The 24772-nt window shown below is 44.5% G+C and overlaps 1 protein-coding gene across 2 annotated transcripts in view; it reads right to left on the minus strand.

Moving 5' to 3' along the window:
• Positions 1-10551, minus strand: part of RPTOR (regulatory associated protein of MTOR complex 1) — a gene marked incomplete at its 5' end in the record, with an annotated part of 340079 nt that extends 329528 nt beyond the window's left edge. For both annotated transcript variants that reach the window (XM_079725126.1, XM_079725125.1), the window contains one exon: positions 10390-10551. In XM_079725126.1, the coding sequence (XP_079581252.1) occupies positions 10390-10551 (162 nt within the window). The remainder of the gene's footprint in view (positions 1-10389) is intronic.
• Between the last annotated feature and the right edge of the window lie 14221 nt (positions 10552-24772).

Raw genomic sequence — 24772 nt, forward strand, 5'->3', positions numbered from 1 at the left:
ACAAAGACAAGACTTCTAAGGCAGTAAGTGAACCTGGATGGGGGGAGGGGCAAAAATGGCTCATAAAGGAGCAAACCACAACATTTTAATATGAACTGTGGATTAATAATAGTATTATATCAGGAGTTCCCTGGCGGTCCAGTGATTAGGACTTGGCACTTTCACTGCTGTAGCCTCAGGTTCAATCCCTGGTAGGGGAACTAAGATCCCGCAAGCTGTGTGGCAAAAAAAAAAAAAAAAAATAGTATTATATCAATGGCAAATGTCCTGACTTTTACAACTGTCCTGTGTTTATGTAAGAGGATGTCCTTGTTCTTAGGAGAGACACACACAGTAAGGCATAAAGGAGCACAGTCTCCAACTTACTCTTCAATAGTTCAGAGGAAAGAATTACATATTCACATTTATAAATAGAGAAGGCAAGATGTAAAAATGGGTGAATCTGGGTAAGGGTATATGGGAATTCATTACACTATTCTTGCAATTTTTCTGTAAGTCTGATGAAATTACATCAAAACTAAAAAATACAAAATAGTAGTAGTCAAGAACAGAAGACCCACCTGGAAAGCACACCGACGGTGGGTAAAATTAACACATGTCACTGGCTGTCTCTCCTCAGCTGTCTCCCCTTCCGCTGTAAAGGCACAACCCTCTCTGCAGAGTTGGACGTACAGGGCAAGTTTAAGGTTCAAGAACGTGATTAAAGCATTAACATATCATGCCATATATTTACTGGAATGGCCTTTTCTATGTATTTAACTAGACTTACAAAAAGGAAACAGGGGCTTCCCTGGTGGCGCAGTGGTTGAGAGTCCGCCTGCCGATGCAGGGGACACGGGTTCGTGCCCCGGGTCCGGGAAGATCCCACATGCCGCGGAGCAGCTACGCCCCTGAGCCATGGCCGCTGAGCCTGTGCGTTGGGAGCCTGTGCTCCGCAACGGGAGAGGCCACAACAGTGAGAGGCCCACGTACCGCAAAAAAAAAAAAAAAAAAAAGGAAACAGTAAGTATCCACCTTGAGCTCCACGGAGACAAGCATGGTGGATGCCCCAAGCACTTTAATGGCTTCTTAACAAAAAGAGGACAGAGTAAGAAACCTAGAGGACACCCTTTATATGTAAGCCACATGGATCTTGTTAGAGCTCTGGCTTTAGAATTCTACAAGGTAATAATGAGGTAGAAATGTTCTCATCCATTTCAGGACTCTTCCACAGCAGGTTGTTCAAAATGGAACACGGCACATTTTTTAAAGCAGGTTTAAAAAAATCTATGTAGATGTCCCTTTGTGGCTCCTGAGCCTCACATGACAAATGCCAAAGGAAAGTTCATATACTTCAAATGCAAAGTGAGAGAGTGTTATAAACCCCACCCCCTTTTACCCCCACATCCAAACCAGACTCCCTTGATTCTACCTTCTCGATTCTACCTTCTGGACATCAGCAGAGGCCCTGCCCTGTCCTCCACCCCTCCCACCACTGTCTCCTCCAGCCCTGGTGGTTCTCACCTGGATTATCACACTCCCCTCCCCAGCTGGTGATACCACCTCCAGTGTCACCCCTCTTCAAACCCTCCACTCCACCCACAGTCAAAAAGACCTTTCAAAACACAAATCTATGTCTGACATTCCCCTGCTTAAATCCTGAAGCAGCTCACCAACTACATCAACAGTCATTAGTTGCTGTGAGTTTAAAGCTGGGTCTACCTGACTGATTTACGTTTCATAAATGTTGTTCAATGCAAATGATTCACTTATTTGCTATAAACTAAAGGTTTTCGCTGATAACCATGGTCTCCTCCCCTATAAACACACAGTGTACTATAATTTGATGACACGGCACACTGTCAATAAGCAATAAACCTCCACTGAGCTGAAGTGAAGACGTCTGGCTACCTCCCCTTGCCCCACTGGATCCATTCTCCTCCCCTCACAGAACAAGGCCGTCCTGGGTGAGTGGCAGTGTGTCTTCCTACAGGACACGCAACAGGGGCAACAGGAGGTCCTAACGGTGCCTAAAGGGCTACATATAAGGCAAATGCCTTCACAATCACAAAGGCTCTCCACGAGCACAAGCTCAGAGGATGGAAAGAGTGTAACAGATCCCTTTTAGGTCTGTCACTTGATTTCTGGTCAAGCTTGGTATTTTTGGCCAACCATCTGATACCTCAAGCCTTCTTCCTAGTTTAAGTTTGATGCCCACTTTTTTTTTTTACACTTGTTTCTCTATTTTTTTAATAGATCTTTATTGGAGTATAATTGCTTCATAATACTGTGTTAGTTTCTGTTGTACATCAAAGTGTACAACAGAATCAGCCACATACATACATAGGTCCCCATATCCCCTCCCTCTTGAGCCTCCCTCCCATCCTATCCCACCCCTCTAGGTCATCGCAAAGCACAGAGCTGATCTCCCTGTGCTATGCTGCTGCTTCCCACTAGCTAACTATTTTACATTCGGTAGTGTATATATGTCGATGCTACTCTCACTTCGCCCCAGCTTCCCCCTCCCACCTTGTGTTCTCAAGTCCATTCTCTATGTCTACATCTTTATTCCTGCCCTGCAACTAGGTTCATCAGTACCATTTTTTTTTTTTTTAGATTCCATATATATGCATTAGAATACGGTATTTGTTTTTCTCTTTCTGACTTACTTCACTCTGTACGACAGACTCTAGGTCCATCCCCCTCACTACAAATAACTCAATTTCATTTCTTTTTATGGCTGAGGAATATTCCATTGTATATATGTGCCACATCTTCTTTATCCATTCATCTGTCGATGGACACTTAGGTTGGTTCCATGTCCTGGCTATTGTAAATAGTGCTGTAATGAACATTGTGGTACATGTCTCTTTTTGAATTATGGTTTTCTCAGGGTATATGCCCAGTAGTGGGATTGCTGGATCATATGGTAGTTCTATTTTTAGCTTTTTAAGGAACCTCCATACTGTTCTCCATAGAGGTTGTATCAATTTACATTCCCACCAACAGTGCAGGAGGATTCCCTTTTCACCACACCCTTTCCAGCATTTATTGTTTCTAGATTTTTTTGATAATAGCCATTCTGACAGGCGTGAGGTGATACCTCATTGTAGTTTTGATTTGCATTTCTCTAATAATTAGTGATGTTAAGCACCTTTTCATATGCCTCTTGGCCATCCATATGTCTTCCTTGGTGAAATATCTATTTAGGTCTTCCACCCATTTTTTAATTGGATTGTTTGTTTTTTTGATATTGAGCTCCATGAGCTGTTTGTATACTTTGGAGATTAATCCTTTGTTGTTTCATTTGCAAATATTTTCTCCCATTCTGAGGGTTGTCTTTCTGTCTTGTTTATGGTTTCCTTTGCTGTGCAAAAGCTTTTAAGTTTAATTAAGTCCCATTTGTTTATTTTTGGAGGTGGGTCAAAAAAGATCTTGCTGTGGTTTACATCAAAGAGCATTTTTCCTATGTTTTACTCTAAGAGTTTTATAGTGTCTGGTCTTACATTTAGGTCTTTAATCCATTGGGAGTTTATCTTTGTGTATGGTGTTAGGGAGTGTTCTAATTTCATTCTTTTACATGCAGCTGTCCAGTTTTCCCAGCACCACTTATTGAAGAGGCTGTCTTTTCTCCATTGTACGTTCTTGCCTCCTTTGTCGTAGATTAGGTGACCGTATGTGTGTGGGTTTATGTCTGGGCATTCTATCCTGTACCATTGATCTGTATTTCTGTTTTTGTGCCAGTACCATACTGTCTTGATTACTGTACCTTTGTGGTATAGTTTGAAGTCAAGGAGCCTGATTCCTCCAACTCCATTTTTCTTTCTCAAGATTGCTTTGGCTATTCGGGGTCTTTTGTGTTTCCATACGAATTGTAAAATTTTTTGTTCTAATTCTGTGAAGAAAGCCATTGGTAGTTTGATAGGGATTGCACTGAATCTGTAGATTGCTTTGGGTAGTATAGTCATTTTCACAATAGTGATTCTTCCAATCCAAGAACATGGTATACTTCTCCATCTGTTTATGTCATCTTTGATTTCTTTCATCAGTGTTTTATAGTTTTCTGAGTACAAGTCTTTCGACTCCTTAGGCAGGTTTATTCCAAGGTATTTTATTCTTTTTGTTACGATGGTAAATGGGATTGTTTCCTTAATTTCTCTTTCTGATTTTTCGTTGTTGGTGTATAGGAATGCCAGAGATTTCTGTGATGTCCACTTTCTTTTAACTACACTAACAAGTCTCAAACATTTGGTAACAGGACACCTAACCACTCTTAAAGATTACTGAAGACTCCCAAAGAGCTTTTTATATGTTACATTTATCAATATTTTCCATATTAGAGGTTAAAACCAAATATATATATATATTTCCTTATTAATTCACTTAAAAATTGTTACATTTTCAATAAAGATTTCTATGAAAAATAACTATATTTTCAAAAAAGTGTTAGACAAGTTTGCAAATCTCCTTAATGTCTGCCTTAATAGAAGATAGCTGAACTCTCACATTCTGCATTCAATCTGTTGTGATATGTTGTTTTGGCTGAAGTATGTGAGAAAAATATGGACTGAAAAAGACACATAGTTTGCAAAGAGCAGGAGTAACAGAATAGCAAAATAATTGGAAATATTCTTCTATGATATTACATCAAAACTCAGTAAGTGGTAGTTTCTTAAAGGTTTGCTGCAATCTATCTGAATAGAATAGAAAATAGAAAATTTAATCTATCCAAAACCAAAGCAATAACTCTTCATACCCTATTATGTTAAAATCCATTGGCCTAACTTTGGATCTTTTACCCATGGATGATTTTATAATATCATGAATTGGTCATTTGGAAATACTGGTTCACTGAATTATGCAGATGTCCCAAATGTGGACACATTTCATTCTACAATATAAAAAAAGATCATATTCATTAATATCACCATCATCTCTTCAGAAACATCTTTAAGTACTGGGAAGCTGGGAAGCTCACAGTGGCAGATACAGGTTTTCCAAAACTCTAATTTTCACTTGAAAGTTCAAATTTTATCACTGGCAACAAATACTGTCAGTTGTTTCCCTTGAAGTGAAGCTCACTTGGTTCGTTTTCCAGAAAATGTCCGCCAGAACCCAAGCCTGACCGTGCAGGGCCGGCCTGCTAGCCTCCTCCAGGTGCAGCTTGTGTTTCACGAAGGGTAGCAACTGGCGCAGCCGGCAACCGCAGGTGCTCTTCCTCAGACAACCATGCCTCATGCAAAGGATAAAAAAGGCGTGTACCAAAGAGCCAAGATTTAAGAAAACTAACCATTTTAATGCTTTATCAAGGGCATTCTGAAGTGAAACTGGGATTTTTTTTTTTTTACTGAGAGCATATGGCAATGAAGAAAACAATAACCACCAGCACAGTCAGACGCCGCCATCTTGATTCAAGCTCAGGCACCAGCAGTTTCACCCACCCACAATCAGCGCAACTGTCAACATGGGGAAAAGGCCAATAACTAACATCTTCTATTATTATGAAAACAGTGTCACCTCGGGGACCCAAGCGAGCACCGAACACACGGTGAGAACAGCTAGGCTGGGCCATCAGAATCGTTCTGTTGGTGGTTGACCACCACCCGCCTCATCTTCCCCATACATTTTGTTTCAGCCTCCATGGCCTCTCAGCAGGATTTTTCCAGTGGAGACACTGTGATACAGTTTTGCCTGTTTGTTTTTACCTGGGCTGTGTTTCTCAGATTCTGCTTCCTCTGTTGGAGCCCTGTAACTATGTCCCTTCACGCAAGCCTTTTAATCAAGCCCCAGTTTCCTCATCAATCACACAGATAACGATCTCTACTACTGAGCCTTAAAAGACATAATCTATGTGGAAGCCCTTGGTGAATGATTCATTTTTTCATCAGTACATTTTTATTGAATCCCTATTGTGTGCCAAGCACTGTCCTCTATGCCAGCAGAAACAAGGTCCTTGTTTTATGATTAAAAGCTCACTTCTGGGGGTCAGGGTATAAAGAAAAATATCAGAGACATAAAGAGTGATCATGAGCGACTGGGGAGCTGCTTAAGATGGGGTGATCAGGAAAGGAAGTGACCTAGGCGCTGGGTGCAAACTACAAGAAGGAGTCAAGTGTGCATAGGTCAGATGGAAGAGCATTCCAGGCCTTTCCATCCAAGCAGCAGAAAAGGCAGGCGGGACCAGATCATGAAGCTTTGTGAACCAGGGTGGAGTTTGTGTTCTACTCCAAGCTGCCTGGTAAGTAATGGAATCTGATTTACACTTTAACAAGCTCCCTCTGACCAATACATGAAGAATCGATTGTAGGACAAGAGCAGACATAGGGAGACCAGTCAGGACACGATTCTAGCTATCCAGATGAAAGATGGCAGTTGCCTGGACTGGGCTCACATCAGTGGAGACAAAATGAGGTGGTCCGATATAAGACACAATTTGGAGGCAAAGTTGACAGGTTCTGCTGATGACACAGACAGTACAATGAGGAGAGGAAGGAGAAATAATTACAGATAAATTCTAGATTTACAATTTGAACAACTGAGTGGGTGGTGATGACAGTGCGTTGTAATGGAGAAAACCAAGGCAAAGCAGGAAGTTAGGTACCTGAGACAAGAATCACAGCATGTAGACGGCACACAAAACCATGAGACTAGATGAGATCAGCTAGCAAGGGGTATACAGAGAAAAGAGAAAGGGCTCCAAGATCAAGTTCTGGAACACTCTACGCTCAGCTGTCAACCAGCAAAGGAGTCTGAGGAGGAGCAGTTAGTGACCTCAGAGGAAAAACTGGAGTTTCAGGAAGACACAGAAGCAAGTGAGGAAAAAGCTGTGTGAATGAGAGAGTGGTCCACCCTGGAATGTTGCTGAGAAGTCGAAAAGATAAGGACAGAGAAGTGACATTTAGATTTAGCAACAAATGATGACCTTGTGGAGGGCACTCTGAGTGGCATGGAAGAGAGCCTAAATGGAGTAGATTGAGAGGATGCAAAGTGAGGAAACAGGAGTAAAGAAGGGTTATAAAGTATTACTATTTCCCCTTGCTCCAAAGACAACCTAAACATTTGACTGTCCATATATCAGTTTAATGTATCTACTCCGCTTCCTCCATGGTTTACTCAAATATAGCTACAAAGCAAGGTGACTAAGTCTAAAGACTGGTTTGGGAAATGGCTTCATCATTTTATAGCTACATCTCCTACAGACATGCAGATATAGTGTCTCTGTCAATGGTTTTCTCTCAGAGCAATAGCTCTCAGGCTTCCCTGATTCCATCTCACATATGTAAGGTAAAGATCCATCTGAGATCAATTATCTCCACATGCCCACTTTCCGGAAAATGAACTCTGTGACAACTATAAAGTATCACAGTAAAACATAAATGGCAGAGTTATATACAAATCTGTTTTAGCCATAGGTCTATGAATGATTCACTTTGAACTGTAATTCACATGTCTAGTTATTTGAAAATCACAAGTCAAAAATGCCAGTGAGGCATGTACATATTTACTACACACAGAACCAAAAAACAAACTTGATAATTCGATAATAACAGTATTAAACTTACAGTAACTTAGTAATTAAAATGCAACAATAGTGGCATCTGAAAACCAGGAATGGTTCAATACCAAGACTGTGGGAATCCCAACTGAGAGTGGGTATGTGCTGTAGTTCTGTGAGGATGCCAAATGCCGAGAGGCAGAAAACTTGGAGTCATCACTCAACTTTGGTAAAGTTGTCAATTTTAGGAACCCTTAACAACTCCACTAAATAGGACAAAAGTAAGTAACTACTGATACATATACAATAAAACTGTGTGGACTTGGGACTTCCCTGGTGGCACAGTGGTTAAGAATCTGCCTGCCAATGCAGGGGACACAGGTTCGAGCCCCTGGTCAAGGAAGATCCCACATGCCGCGAGCAACTAAGCCCGTGCGCCACAACTACTGAACCTGCGCTCTAGAGCCCATGAGCCACAACTACTGAGCCCGTGTGCCACAACTACTGAAGCCCACAAGCCTACAGCCCGTGCTCCACAACAAGAGAAGCCACCACAATGAGAAGCCTGCGCACCGCAACGAAGAGTAGCCCCCACTCACTGCAACTAGAGAAAGCTGCATGCAGCAACAAAGACCCAACACAGCCAAAAATAAATAAATAAAATAAATAAATTTATTTAAAAAAAAAAGTATGTGGACTTGCATATGGATCATGGAAAAAGCAATGACTGAGTCTGCATTTAGGGCAGTCAATTGCCCACTGGAAGAAGAAGTAGTCTACACAGGTCCTGGTACAGGACAACCGGGTCCACACCTGTTGCCTTACAATGATGCTGCATCATCAGACTGCTGGAGATCACCTCCAGCACAGGGAAACAGTCTGGCATCATGCCCATGTGCTCAAGATTCCTAGAATCTTGAAGTCACATATGGGTAACCCACAGGCCACAGCCAACCCCACAAATGGACTGCTTCATGTTTTGTAATATCCGAATTAGTTCCAATAGTTTAAAATTGGAAAACTTCACATTTAAAAAAATAAAAAAAGTTTTCTGGCTTCTCAAAGAAAAGAGAGAGGGAGGGAGACCTGGCCAGGACCAGCTGCCCCTTGAGCTGCAACGTGTGCTCTTCAGTGCCTCACTGATCTCAGCCTACAGAAAGTCAGGCACGAGTCAAACCTCAGCTGCCATTTATCTATGAACGTGTGTCATTATTCTCCTTCTATGTGGCCTGTTTCATTCATTTATGCTACCTTCCAACTCTCACATCATTTGGATCTGTACCCTTTATCCTAGCATAGTGTGCTGAAAAGGTCCCCTCAGGGTCTAACCAGGGGAAAGAGACTACAAGGATGTCCAGAGGCCAAGCTCTCACAAACTTAACTAAAAATGTTAGCTGCTGATCTTCTTCTTTAAACAACTTGCGAAGGTCGGGTCGGACACAGCAAACTTTCTCCCCTGGATCTTTCTAAGTCAAAATCTGGGTAATTACTCAGACTCCCAGAACTTTTCTTCCTCTTAATAACCTATGAAGAGCTTATCAGGGAATGTTAATCATTCACAAATTGTTTTAATTAAAAGGTCAAAAATAAATCCATCAATCAGTTTTGAACAGTTTAAGCATGGGTTTAGAGTAGCAAAGGGAACCACATTTCAAAAGAAAAGAAAAAAAAAAGCCCTCCAAATAGAATGGAAAAAAAAAAGATTACAGTTACTTTTAAAATAAGTCTCTTCACATATGCATAGGAACCACAAAAGCTTTAAACCATATAATTAGTACTAAAGATGTCCGTAAGACATACTTTATACAATGTCTTCCAATGACCATCTCTTTTTAGTCCCTAAACTACTTTTGGATGAAACAAATTTTCCTAATAACAACTGAAGCACAAGTTACTAGTGACTGACTAGCTAGAAATACCACAAGGGTAATCCTATATATGTTCAACATCATACACTAAAAACAACAATCTTATATAAACATATCCACAAACCCAGAGCAAGCACACTGCATTACACCACCAACTACCCCTCTTAGGCTAAAATGTTCAAATCAATAAAGACAGTCTTGAAGGAGAAAACAAAGCACAAAAAAACCCCAAAAACAAATTATAAGCGTGTATGGGTGAGACGGTCCCACCCTTTTGCTCTGGAGGCCAGGAAGTAGATGGTGGTTGATTAAGGACAGGTTTAACAAAATTGACTGTTTTCTTTCCTACTAGCTTCTTAAGTCACTATCCACCCTCCAACACCACGAGGACCCCCTACCAAACCCAAGTTCCAACCCATCATACTCTACTATTAGAGAAACTGTTTCCACCTAACAGTATCGCGACACCACATAAAAGTACGAAAGTCTTGATTCAAGACAAACTGTTTAGAAGTCTATGATGAAGTTCACTGTAACTTTAAAATAACTTTGCATTAATTTGTGACTAGCTGAACATTTGCCAGTAATCTTGTTTCCTAGCATACTATATTAGACTTCTACACTCCACCTAGCTTGGACAAAAAAAGTAAACGAGCCACTAAGTAGACTCACCACGTTGGGACAAATATTATATCCCAAGTTGTCTTTCCTCTAAGTGTTAACAGTACAAAGTTTAACAGTACAAAGTATATCAAAGATACGTAAATAGTTGCAATGCTGTATTTTCTAACTTGCTTAACTTCCATTGTCTGAATTAGAACTTACTTTGAATCTAATTAACACTATCCAGTGAATAACTACTAACCAAAACAGCCTTTTCCATTTACAATTAAAAAAAATGGAGTCTGAAATGGTTTGTTCTTTTTGGTTGACTTGCAACATGAGGCTGAGAAAAAATATCACTGCTCTCCCAAGGACATATTTCTGGCTCTGAACTTTCTTGTAAAAGCTATCAAGGTCTAAGGGACGAAGGCTCAATCCACTTACCCGATCCTTCATCCTCCAGCTCTGAGCTAAAGATTTGGAGCCTTCAATTTTCTCACAGTGCCTCTTTTTCATGAAAGCCAAAGGCAGGTTCCAGTCAGTAAGATCGGCCTCATCTTCCTCCCCGAGTCCCAGGAGAGGCGACTGCAGCATCTCGGATTCCATCAGCGGGGGAGGGGGTGGGGGAGTCCTGGGCAGCAAGCGCTCGAGAACCTCCAGCCTTAAAAACTAGTGTGTACCAGAATTGGTGAAATAAAAAACAGAGAAGGGGAAAGTAGAAAAAGAAATGGATGGAGACTGTGCGGAGACCCTCGCTGAGGCAAGAAGTCTGAGATCCTTCTCTCTAACTCTGCGCGAGAAGTCAGAAGGGGTGGGAAGAGCGGTGGGAAATGAGGGAACCCAAGGAGCTCCTCACAGACACACACGCCCCCAGATCCCAAGCCACCGGCTGCTTCTGAGGCTGTCCGTTCCCGGAGGGGCTGCGAGCGGAGCTGTCAAAGGCGTGCGAGATTCCAGGCCTCACGATGACCCTGCTCTCGGCCTCCAACGCCTCAGCCGATCCGAGGACAGGCAGGCCGCCCGCTCTTGGTGCCGGTTTGCCGACTGGGCTGAGGTCTTCGGCCGAGGGGAAGAGGTTCAGAGCGCCTTGGGTCTCCTACAGCCACTTTCAGCCCTGCGGATCTCGCACTCGCCGGAGCTGCTGCAACCAGAGCCAGGACGGGCCCATCGTGCTTGCCCGCAGCCGGCTCCTCAGCCCCGGGTCCGCGCGGCCGGGCCGGTCCTGGCCTCCGGCCCCGTGGCTCTCTCCTGCCTGAGAACGAGTCCTGAGAAACAGGCGACACGGAGCCGCGGAGAAAACGCGTAATGTGGGCTTATTGGGTTTGGGAAGTTTTGCCCTCTGGTTTGAAGCTACAGTGAAACTCCTCTCATCAGCACATCAAGGAGGACGCCATATTGCCAAGACCCAGCATGCAGCGCGATCTACGGCGTGGCTAACAAGCCAAACTTCTCAGAGCGTTCTGGCCATGCTTCCCAGGAGGCAGCGAGAGGCGTCCCTGCCTCCCCGTTACCATCGTTACCACAATTAAGCTTTCTAGAGTTTATGGCAATTGGTATAATAGATGCATCATATCAAAGTCAGTCCTATAAATGAAACTGTGTTATTTGGAGAAAAGCTTTTTATTATTACAAATGGATCTACATGCTTCTGAAATTAAAGGATTCAACCCCTTGTTGTTTCTTCCAGATTTTGAAAAAGCAGCAAAAGCTTCAGAAAGAACAATTGATAACATTACAAAAGAAGATAGTATTGGGGGGGCGTAGTATCCTCCACAGTATCAATCAGATTTTCTTTTTTATTTTCAAGGAACACTAAAAGAAAAAATTAATTTCAACAATTATAATTTTTTGTTTAATCCATCTTATTTTCTGTACGGTTTATTCTTATTTTGATAGAGCTTCATGTGCAAACAACTAAACGCTACAGATTTCTATGCGTGGCACGCTTCCTGCGTTACCTTATTGCTGTATTCCATAAACATTGTGTATTTACAGTTTGTGGATAACTGTGTCCCATGCGGAGGGATTATAAACCCCAAGCAGCATGCGGTGCCTGCCTTCAATAAACATAGTGTCTAGTGAGACACAGATGTAACTGTTAGATAAAGCCGGGCAGAAGGCAAAGAGGCTCGTCTCCCCCTCTGCATTTAGGTTTTGAGGTCAGGCCCACCTGTATCTGCATCTCAGCTGTATCACTTTCTATGTCTGTGACCTTGGTCAATCCCTTAACTAGTTCAGCCTCAGTTTCCTCAACTATAAAACTGGGTGAATATAATACCTACCTTGAAGGATAAAATTAACCCATGTAGGTATCTGGTATATAGTGAGTGCCCAATACAATTCCAGCAATGATGCGTCTGTAGCTGGAGTGAGATCTAGCAGCCCTGTGTGCTTTACTAATCTAAAACCTCAGGGTGGGCTCTGGAAGAGACCCTTTTTCTCAGTGTGGTTTCCTAGGGCTTTGACACAATGTGGCAGCCCATATAAAAATCCTGATGGCATTTGTGTTCCTTTCAACAGCCGAGTGAATAGTGCAATCCCAGATCATTCTCACCTAGCACATCACAGGCATTTAATTAAAATTCTTGGATAAATCTTACCATTCTAAACATTTATTCGGTTATTACATCCTGATGAGCCCAATCCTCCCATTAAAACTCAAGGCAAATTCACCAGAACAGAAATAGAGGCTAAAATCTGCCTTTTCCTTGCTCTCTGTGTTGACAAAATATCCCCCACAGTCACCAGCAGAGGCTTCAGGACTGCAGGGTCCTGAGAAGACCCCACTCTCACCTGAGGGCAGCAGCGTAACTCTGGCTCTGCCCCATCACCCTGCAGCACACAACAGTGACGGCCAGGGCCCCCAGGCACTCTTGCAGGAAGCAGCAGTTACAGAAAAGCAGCAGCATTAAACCCATTCATTCCTAACTAGCCCTGTGACAAGGGAAAACCCACTTAATCTGTGTGAGATTCAGTTTCCACACCTATGAAGTATGTCACCTGGGGAAATCTACTCACCCTCTCTGACATTCTAAGCGAAGGTAGTAACGAAACCCATGGAACCCAAAACTGGCAGGTTGTCAGAATCACCTGGGAAACTATTTTAAAATAAATATTCACCCAGACCTACTGAATCACGGCGAGAGGGGGGACAGGGATTCAGGATCAGGTAACCCTGATGATAACTTAAAATCAGTCAGATGTGGGGATACTGGACAATATTCTCCCCCAATGATTCTGTTCCAGCTCCATGGTGGGCCCTCAACTATTTGTACTGAACAAATGAATACTATGAAGCAACTATCCAATCTTCCATCTAATACGTCAGAAAAAGACACCCTCTCCCCCAAACTACATAACAAAACACGCCCTCTACTGTTTTACATATGTGACCCCAGAACCAAGAGGCCTTTGGAGTCCATGTCCCGGACTGAGGGTTGGATGAAAACATTCTGTCCCCAGCCCACCACCAATTCCTGCAGAATTGCCAGAGCCTCCGCTCTCCTCTGTCCTCAGTCTCCACGTCTGAGACAACAGAACCTTAAAGAAGATGAACCTCTAAAGACACTTCAGGGTCAAAATTCTGTGACTCATGTAAAAACCAGAAATGGGCAGATGAAAGCCCAGCTCCCAACCTGAAGTTTCAAGAAGGGGCTTGAATCATTTCACAGCAACACGACTTCTAAAAGAAACCTCTTCCCAGTGTGCCATGAGCGGCTCTATTCAAGTCCCAGATAAGCATTTGGAAGCATGGCTCCAGGTTTCCAGAAGGCAGTGAGCATCGATGACTAATGACAGGCTGGAAATTCAAGGGCTAACTTTTCTCACCTGGGTCATCTCATTACCACGGCGTGTGATCAGCCAGCCACTTGGGCCTGCCGTTCCGATTCCCAATATCTCCAATTCTTCACAAGCAAGGACATCTCCTGCTTGCCACAAAGCCTCTAAATAAGATACTTTAATCATGAAAACAAGCTCTACAAATCTCAAAAAATGCGTAAAACCTGATCTGGTTCAAGCTATGGAAGGGGAGAGAGTGTTAATGAAATCCTGCTGGGGCTAAACATCAGGCTGCCGATGTGCAGCTGGGAGAGAGAAGGGGCTTTTAGGCCCAGCTCTGATGTGAAACAACAGAATAACATTTGATCTTCCTGTACAGAGAGGGGGGACCTTTTCTTACAACATGAAGGTCGAGCAGAAGACCCCTTCCAGCCCAAAATCTCAGGCTATTTGGCAACCAGAAGCCAAAGAAACAGCAAAGTGAGCAGAGAACAATTATAAAAAACCTGAGTGTGTAGGTCAAATACAACAGAAGTCAGGGGTAACTCTAGGGGTAAATTTGGGATAACAACTGGGGCAGGGAAAGGGTCTGAATAGATGCCTTGGGAACATAGCACGTTGCCCAGGAAGAACCAAGGAGGAGGCTGGGTTTTCACAGCCTTCAAGCTCAGCTGTTGGCTAATCTTCTCTCAAAACACAAGACCATCATAGCCGAGGCGTTCCATTTGCAGGCAGGACAGGCTGCGTTCCATCCTCCAATATTGCAGTTTCTCCGCTAAATCAATCAAGGGCCCTGAATGTGTTTTGTCATCAAGAATCAGGAGCAAGCCTGGAGGTCAAGCAACTCAAGAAAACTGGTGCTTCTGGGGCTTCCCTGGTGGCTCAGTGGTTGAGAGTCCGCCTGCCGATGCAGGGGACAGGGGTTCGTGCCCCGGTCCGGGAAGATCCCACATGCCGTGGAGCGGCTCGGCCCGTGAGCCATGGCCGCTGAGCCTGCGCGTCCGGAACCTGTGCTCCGCAACGGGAGAGGCCACAACAGTGAGAGGCCCGCGTATCGCAAAAAAAAAAAAAAAGAAAACCGGTGCTTCGATGAGCTATTATTTTCCATGCAGGGAGACCAGCCAGTTCCCACCCTTTCCAGAGAAATCTGTGCTTAGCTTAAAAGAAACAAAAATAAAGTACTTTGCCATTGTCTGAGCATCATTACTCTGTTTTTAGCAGAATCCAAGCCACCCCCCCACCCCTGCAGGTCAGATGTTTTGTTGACAGCGAAATGAGAAGAGAGAGAGGGAAGTAACAGCACCCGCAGTTGGAGACGCTGACTTTGAGAACCCAAACGAGCCCGTCTCCCTCTCTGCCCATTCCACCGTCTAAAAATATGGCGGTGTTTGTGTATATGCTTTTCACCTCCTATTGCATATCTTTCTATTTTATGCACAAATTTTTACACTGAGCAACTAAGGTTCTGGGAAGCACAAACAAACAACAATGTTATTCCATTTTAAAAAGGGAGTGACCCCTGAGTAGCATGGGGACTATGGTAAAAGATTCCTCTTATTGAATAAACTTCACCCACTATCCACATTTCTCCTTTCAGAATTGAGAATTTTTGCATAGCCTCAGCCTTAAACAGCCAGACGAGAAGGAAACACACAAGGAAGGGGACAGAAGTGGATCATTCACCCCCGGCCCTTTCCTTCCCACTCTGGGGGCTGTTTTGCATAGGGTGGTGAAGAGCTAGCTGGGGACCCTAGAATTTGGAGCAAGGTGAGGAGTGATGGAGTTGGAAGGAAATGTGTCTCAGGCCCAGTCACCATTGGGCCCAGCTTGCAGCACGGGAGCCCTGACCCGTCAGTCTGGAGGCCTGGTGCTCCCTGCTCCGGGCTTCACTGAACCAGACACCACTGTCCACAGCCCTTGTAGAGAAGGGACGAAAACTAGTACCTTTCCCAGTCACAAGTTCATTAATGTGAGCCCTGTCTTCCTCCTCTAGAACCTGGAGGTAGAATCACTGGGATGTGGTCTAGGCCCAGGGCAAAAAGAGTGCTTAAAAAAAAAAAAAGAGGAGGGCTTCCCTGGTGGCGAGGTGGTTGGGAGTCCGCCTGCCGATGCGGGGGACGTGGGTTTGTGCCCCCGTCCGGGAGGATCCCACGTGCCGCGGAGCGGCTGGGCCGGTGAGCCATGGCCGCTGAGCCTGCGTGTCCGGAGCCTGTGCTCCGCAACGGGAGAGGCCACGGCAGGGAGAGGCCACGGCAGTGAGAGGCCCGCGTACCACAAAAAAAAAAAAAAAAAAAAAAGGAAAAAAGGAAAGCTTTTATGATAGAGACTATACTGAGAAAATTTGTTATCCAATAAAAAATATGCAAATAGAATTTTATAAGCTTTTATTTTAATAGTATTGCCTACAATAAGATTCTACCTTTATGAAAATACAAATAATATCACCACTGTCTCTTTTTAAGTTCCCCATTTGTTATTTTATGTAATATTCACATCTCATCAATGATTCTCAGGTTCTCAGTGAGCACGAGGTCCTGGGGGAGCCAAGGCTAACCCAACCGTTGCCTCTGCCTTTAACAGGGGGCATTAGAGAATGTGCCAGTAACTAAAATATTGTAATCCTGATAGTGTTTGTGGTGAGCCAAGCCCTTTTCATGAGAATTAACTCCTTTAATCCTCCTAATAACCTCCTTTAAGCCTCCTGTGTTAGATCCACTTTACCAGTAAGGAACTTGAGACAGAGAGCAATTAAATAGCTTTCTCAAGATCCCCCTGCTGGCCAGGGCTGGGCGAAAGTCCAACTGGCATGTCTAAGGCTAGGACCTGGGAGCCATGAGAACCTCCTTGGGCCCTTGGGAGTCATGCCTACCAAATTGCAAATCCCCACTCTGGCGTTTCTGTGTCCTGAGACCCAAGGGAAAGGTGCTGAACACACACCAGCCCCAATTTCATGTGTACAATAGGGAAACTAATAGTTTCTGTTTCATAGAGATGTTATAAGTGTCAAATCAGCTAGTGCCAGGCACACAATAAGCATTCAATAAAGGTTGTTTTTATTAACAAACTGCCATTAGAATAAATTCCATCTAGGAAGATTAAAGAGGCTTCTTGGAAAACACAGCATGCGTGCCTGAGCCTCAAAAGTGGATTTCATTTTTTCAAATAATTTAAATTGTTTTTTTCCAAATGAAAACCTTACACTTGGGGTGGGAGGGAGAGGTCAGAGTGGAATGTCTCATTTTTCACAGGAGATGTCAGTGGATCAGATCGTAAACTGATTTTTAAAAAGTAAAGAAAGAAACACACTATGCAGAAATGCTGAACTTAATGTTAGAAGAAACAGCCCAACGTGTAGACCATTTGCTCCAGGGGTGGGGTGATGTGGGGCAGGGGGCAGGGACCACCACCTTCCCTGCATTATAATCCCAGAAATAATATTTGACACTTTAAACAGTATCACATAGTACTTTGACAATTTTTCTTAAATTTAAAAAATAAAAGTAATAGATATTTGCTGGAGGAAATTGGAAAATGTCAATGTCAATGTCAAAAAAAAAATTACCCATCAGTACACAGCCCAGAGTAACTACTGTTTCCATTTTATGTATTTCCTTCTTGCCTTTTCTTTCTGGCATGTATATATTTAAAATTATATTTGCTTTTTACATTAAAAAATAACATTATTCTGAAACATTATTTTGAAAATAAAGAAGAAACACTTTTAATTCTATTGCACACACATAACTGCTCTTAATATTTCTTTGTATAGCCTTCCAGTATATGTTATAAATATTTATTATAAATGGACATACTTATTTGTAAGGTTTTGCAAAAGAGAATCATTCAATTTTGTATAAACACTGTTTAACAAAACCTTTCATTTTGTGCCTTTTTCTCATAGCAGAAGCATTTTTCCGAGTCTACACTTCCTAGCATTCTGAAAATCAACATCATTAACCATTGCCATGTATCCCTGGCACAGACAGTAACTGAAAAATGTGGAGGGGTGACCCATAGAGAAGGACTTTAATTTTTAAAAAAATTTTCTTTTTTATTGTGGGCTAAACCTTGGGGCTGCTGTCTTAAGTCAGGACTTTCACTTGGTTTAATGAAATTCAACAGGCTAGACCTTTGGTTACAAAGACATAAGGCAAACACCCTCCAGTTCATTTCCAAAAATATCCTGAGGGACCTTAAGCCTGCTTGTGGAGCCTTTGGAAGGTTCTTAAGTGTTCGATTTAGTACTTATTAAAATAATTAGTGTAATAATGATGGCTAATATAGCTTACTTCCTATGGACCAGACCCTGTTCTAAGCACTTCACATGTATTAACTCAATGCCTACAACACACCTATTGCTCCCATTTTACAGATAAGGAGGCTAAGGCACAGACAGATTAAGGAACTTGCCAAGCTACACAGCTAATGAGTGGTGGAACCAGGATTCAAACCAGCAGTTTCTCAAATTTTGATACATCAGAATCACCCGTGAGGCTTTAAAGACCTGATGCCCAGGCTGCACCATTAGAATGTCAGGGGTGGTAGCCGGCAGCAGCCTGGAGCCCCCAGGTGCTCCCAGTGCTGGGAAGTGGGGGACCCACGGCCTTGAGGTCTGAGATCTTAACCACTGTGTTAAGCGCACCCAGGGGCTTGTTTCCAGCCTGCCAGTGCCAGCATGGAGGCAGTGACATGGCTTCCTGAAAAGCGTGATTAGGTCCAGTCTTGGGGAAACGTGCTGTTGTGGTGACATGTCCAGGCTGTGCCATCTACGCATAGCTGCGGGTGAGGGCTGGTTCAAAGCTGGGAGCAAGCTGGCCAGAGAAGGCTCGTGGTGGGCTGGATTAAGTCTCTTCGGGTAACCGGATGTCCTGGTTTCCTGGGGCAGCCCCAGCTGTACCTTCTGCCTGGACATATTATTAACAGTACCCTCTTACATTCCCCAAATGTCCTGGTTTGGATGATAAACTACAATCACCCTACCTTTACCCTCTCTCATGGGACCCTATACTTTCTACTCACAGCATACGGAGTAGTTCTAATCAAACCAGTGTTTATTTTTTATTTATTTATTTTTTAATTAATTAATCTATTTATTTATTTATGACTGCACTGGGTCTTCGTTGCTGCGCACGGGCTTCCTCTAGTTGTGACGAGCAAGGGCTACTCTTCGTTGTGGTGCGCGGGCTTCTCACTGCGGTGGCGTCTCTTGCTGTGGAGCACAGGCTCTAGGCGCACGGGCTTCAGTAGTTGTGGCACGTGGGCTCAGTAGTTGTGGCACACAGGCTTAGTTGCTCCACGGCATGTGGGATCTTCCCAGACCAGGGCTCAAACCTGTGTCCCCTGCATTGGCAGGCAGATTCTTAACCACTGTGCCACGAGGGAAGTCCAAACCAGTGTTTATTTTGATGTCCCTTTCCCCACCTAGGTAGAAACTCCGTGAAGACAGGGACCACGTGTTCTGATTCTGCCCCACAGGGATCACAGAGCCTGGTAGGGTGGCAGACACACCGGAAGTATTGGTTGAGTGACTCAGATGAGCAGGGCTGCCCTGCTCCGATGAACACCAGGCACAGGCACAATGACCACACGTTAGGGCCACAGCAGCTACTGTTACCCGAAAACTGGGTTTGCCTCTTGGTGGGTATCGAGCCAAAACACACAACGCACAAGAGCAGGAGAAGGAAGGATTTATTTCTTGCAACAAGTAAGGAGAACACTGGGGATCTTTCCCAAAGCAGTGTCTCCCTGAGCAGCAAAACTGGGGAAGTTTTAAGCTAAGGGTACACGCATATTCATGAAGGGGCTGAAGCAGAGGAGAACTCAGCATAGAATTGGGGCAAAGGTCGACAGAGTCCGAGCTTTAGTTGATGGAAGTCACGAGGGTCAGCCAAAGTCAACATCATCATTCCGCAGGCTCTAGTTAATCTGGTGGTCCAGCACTCGAGCACTCAAGGGGGCTTGGATCCTGCAAAACAGCTCAGGAATGTACTCCAGGCTAATCTTTACCTTTACAATTGATTTATTGTTTCCAGTATGGTTATTTCCCTGGTCTGGTAATAGCTGTTTGTTCTTACCTTCTTTTCTTCCCTTAAAATCATTAACTACTGAAGCCTATTCTTGTGCAAGGGCAAGCACTGTGGCCAGGCTCAGATCACAAAATGGTTTAGACCTGAAATGGATTCTCTTGTGCCAAGAAAGCGATGAATGCCTGGTTCTCTTTCTCCCGGGACCCCCTACCCTATCTGCCTACACTACAGCTGACTCCTTGGAGGCAGGAAGCAGTGGGGAGAGGCAGACCTGGGGAGTATCTGAGAAACCCCCAATGCCACCCCAAGAAGAATGGCCGCCCAAGGATTCAAAGGACAAAGACTTGGGGCTGACCTGATTACGAAAAGAAAAGTGACTTTATTTTGAACCCCCAAGTGAGTAAAATGGGGCATAGGAACATCTTGGCCCCTGAATCTTGGCTTTTATCTATCTCTGATTACTTCCTTGTATTAGTCAAGCTAGGCTAAGTTCTGGAGCCCCCCCCCCCCCACAAAGTCTCAGCAAAAGGCCATTGTTCACCCACACAACAGGTGAGCTCAATACAGGTGTTTGGGATGATCTCTTTCCATCTTGTGGGTCTCACCACCCCCCAGGACTCGGGGTCCTTAGCTAGGTGTCTGCTCCCAGCCAGAGGGAGCAGCTCGGAAGGGAATCCAGGTTTCTATTGGCCAGGCCTGTGGCTTACGTCACTTCTGGCCGCGTTCCACTGGCCAAACTCGGTCGTGTGCCACAACTAACTGCAAGGGAGACTGGGAAATGTGGTGTATGTGCCTGGGAGGAAATGCAATACATTTGGTAAATAAGGAGCTATAGGGACTTCCCTGGAGGTCCAGTGGTTGAGAATCTGCGCTTCCACTGCAGGGGGCATGGGTTTGATCCCTGGTTAGGGAACTAAGATCCCGCATGCCGAGCAGTGTCGCCAAAAAAAAAAAGGAGCTATAAGATTTCTTCCTAAAAATTAGTCAAAAAAGGCTGTATTTGTTTCCCAGGGCTGCTGTAACAAAGTACTACAAACCGGAGGGCTTAAAGCAACAGAAATTTATCATCTCACAGTTCTAGAGGCCAGAAGTCTGAAATCAAGGTGTGAATAGGTGGAGCTCCCTCTGAAGCCTCCAGGAGAAAATCTGTCCCATGCCTGTTAGCCTCTGGTGTAACACGCAATCCTCTGTCTCTCTGCTTGCCCCGCATAACTCCAGCCTCTGCTTCTATCACTACATAGCGCTTTCCCCTTGTGTCTCTGTGTCTCTCCTCTTCTTACAAGAACTCCAGTCATATCGGATTAAGGGCCTACAGTAAATCATCTTAACTGACATCTGCAAAAACCCTATTTCTAAATAAGGTCACACTCACGGGCTCAGGACCTGGATGTATGTCTCTGGGAGACACAATTCAACCCAGAAGAAAAACAAAGAGAATGAACTTTTTAAAGGTTCTTGGGACATTCTCACATTGCTTCCAAAAAGCTCATTCCAATTTGCCTATGGACCAGCAGAGTACCGGTATCATCCTCCCCAAATCAAGTAAGAGTATTTTGGTTTTCTTCATGAGTTTTATTATCTTGATTTCTGCAAATTCGATAAGTGAACAGCGGCATCTCATTTGCGTTTTGGTAAGGAAGGACACAGAAAGTGCACAAGGTACTCAGGACTCAGGTTGGTCATCCATTACGACTGAAGGATGGTGGGCAGTCAGGACCAAGGGCTGGGGACAGACAGGAACTGGGCCAGTGTGTGTGGAGTCCTCAGGGCAGACCTGGGAACTGGAGGGTGTTTGCTGAGCTGGGAGTGGCCATCACAGGACACCACCCAGGCAGGGATGGAGAAACATTTAACTAGCCAAGATCATAGCTCTCTTCTTACAGAAAGCAAAAAAGGCAGAGAGGACTGAAATTTCCATTTCTCCATCTGAAACTAATGTTTCCAGCAAGGAGCTGGATGGCTTTCTGCAGACAGCCCAGCTGCTGAGGCTGGAAGAGTCTTGTCTGGTTTGCTTGTCACAGTGGCGGTTCGGACTGATGGTTGCAGGGGATGAACGTGGCAGCAGACACTCAGAGTAAGACATCCATGAGGCCGTCGGTGCCACCACACGTCAGAACACTCTGTGCTCAGTCCAGAATAACCCCGGCCCCTGTGAATTATTCATACCAGCCACCTTATGACATGTGGTCACATTCCAGGCAGAATGTCAGCCAGGGGGAAATTTGTAAATATAATTTGTATTCTCAATTTTTGTCATAGTTTTGGTAGTTATTTTCCCCTCATAACTCTCCATCTTCCTCCCATATTTTCCCTTCTCGGGTTTTTAATCAGAGGGATCTGTCAAGAGTGACTCTGAAAGTCTCTGCCTTTTCTCGGAATGTGCTCTCTCCAGTGGCGGAGCGTGCAGCCTCCAATCTCTGAGTTCATGTTTACGATACATATTTTTATTACCTTTGAGTGAAAGTGATTGCTATGGTTATCTCCTTCTGAAATATATTTTTTCCTTTCATTTATTTTGAGTATGGTTTGAATTTTTATGCATCTTTCAATCCCTGTTCCCCAAAGAGGTAGGTGGGGCAGCTGGGACGCGGGGCCACGGTTCTCCCTGCAGCACGACCGCCCCCTTCACAGCATCCCCAGAGGGATGGTCTCCCTTCTCTGCTCCCGTGGGCACCGCCCACTCCCAAGTAAGCCTGAGGAGGGCTTTCCAGGGACTTCTGAGAGCCCAGCTCTCATCAGAGCACAGGGTTGAGAGAGTGAGCTTGAAAAGGGGGGTGGGGGGGAAAGGTGTAACTGTCAACCTGATTTCCACTGGATGAAAAAGAATTTTATGATGAGAGACGCGAGGAGGGCCCTAGTCCAACTCAGAAACTCATTTCTAGAACCAGAGGCTGCATCACTGACTTAAAATGGTCCAAGGTTGACAACATAATCAAAGTCAGAACCCCCAAATGGGTCTGTAATTCCCATTTTCCTTTAGCCTTTCACCGTAGCCACAATTACCATGCAATCCCCCCGCCCCCGGCACTTGGTTAGATCACAAAGGTAATGAGATCCAGTGAGAAGGCCAAATTTCTTGTGAGCCAACTTACTTTCCAAAAAGACAAGTTGGACTTTGGAACCCTTCACCTTGACCCTGACACCACCCTGTGTGTGGGCCTGTGGAAGAGAGTGGTAGACCAAACGTAAGGTAGATAGCTAGTGGGAAGCAGCCGCATAGCACAGGGAGATGAGCTCGGTGCTTTGTGACCGCCTGGAGGGGTGGGATAGGGAGGGTGGGAGGGAGATGCAAGAGGGAGGGGATATGGGTACATATGTATATGTATAACTGATTCATTTTGTTATAAAGCAGAAACTAACACACCATTGTTAAGCAATTATACTCCAATAAAGATGTAAAAAAATAAATAAAAATAAAAACTAAAAAAAAAAAAAAAAAGAGAGTGGTAGAGCCAGGCACACAGACTGAGAGTCAATCGGGCTGTGAGGTGCTCCCACCCTGGGTCTCTCCTCCCAAGATGCTGATGGAAACTAAGGAAGGTGGGAAGAGTTTGACTCGGGGACCAAAGGAGGTGATAGAGCGCTGGCACGTACGTGCTCCTAGCTGTCTGGAGTGGAGCTGGGCCCAAACAGTTACATGGGGCAGGGTACCAGCTGCAGGAGCTGGGACTGGGGGACTCTGGAGACTCTGGGCATAAGCAGGGCTGCTTGGGGGCCCTGGTGACACATTGTGGCATAGTGTTGAGGGGGTCATTCCCCAAAAAGCAACTTGGGTGTGTCCAGGAAGCACATGGGCACAGTCATAGGCTCTTCCTCGAGGCTGAGAGCAGAGGCAGGTGATATAAAACCACAGCAAGACAACCAGGAGGGATGACAATCCTCTGTGTGACCACCTGGTTTGTGAGCTCATTTGAGGCTCCTGGGGGATGTGGGGCCTCCTTGCTGTGATTTGGGGCAAGGACTGTAGGTATAGGGGGGACAGAGGGAGGGACTTTGGACAACTGCTGTTCTGTAAGTTATGACATTGGGTGACATGTGTGAAATGGCTGCATTTACCCCTGCACTGTCACAGCTACTCAGGCGAGTCAGCACCAACCTGTCCCCACACCACTCAGGCCAGCGTTCCTCAGCCTCAGCACTACTGACATTTTAGGCAAATGATTCTGTTTTGTTTTTGTTTACATTTCAGCATTTTTTAAACATTGTGGTAAATGCATGTAACACTTTTAATCATTTGTAAGTGTGTAGTTTAGGGGCATTAAGTACATTCACATTGTTATACAACCTCACCACCATCATCTCCAGAACTTTTTTAACTTCCCAAACTGAAACTCTGTCCCCGTTAAACACTGACTCCCCATTCCCGCCTCCTCTCAGCCCCTGGCACCCACCCTCCTACTTTCTGTCTCTATGGATTGGACTGCTCTAGGGACATCATATAAGTGGAATCAGACAGTGTTTGTTCTTCTGTGTCTGGCTTATTTCACTGAGCATAATGTCCTCAAGTTTCATCCATGTTGTAGCAGGTGTCAGATGATTCTCTGTTGTGGGGTGTTCTGTGCACCGTAGGCTGTTTAGCAGTATTCCAGCCTCTAACAACTAGATGCTAGAAGCACTTCCCTCCTCTCAATTGTGACAACCCAAAAATGGCTCTTGAATTTGCCAAATGTACCCCTGGTTGAGAACCACAGCTCTGTGCACAGTCATCTCTGAAGACTTGAGTCTCCCCTTCATGTACCTGAGCTCCACAAAGGGGCAAGGGCACCTCAGGAATGTGTCCCCAGCCCCCCGCTGCAGCCCAGCTCCCAAATCCCATCAGAAGGTTCCAGCCACACACATTCCATGTCAAGATCACTTAATAACATTAGGGCAGATTTTCAAAATTGCCATTTTTAATAATTTTTTTAAAACCCTCTCTTTTCTTAAATCCACATTAAGCATATGGCAAGCCATGTGCTGGCTGCATTGCCTCTTGCAAACTCAATGCTGGCCTCTTGTTTTTTACCTTCCATATGGGGAGA

This window comes from Hyperoodon ampullatus (assembly GCF_949752795.1).
Source record: "Hyperoodon ampullatus genome assembly, chromosome: 19".
Lineage (NCBI taxonomy): Eukaryota > Metazoa > Chordata > Mammalia > Artiodactyla > Ziphiidae > Hyperoodon > Hyperoodon ampullatus.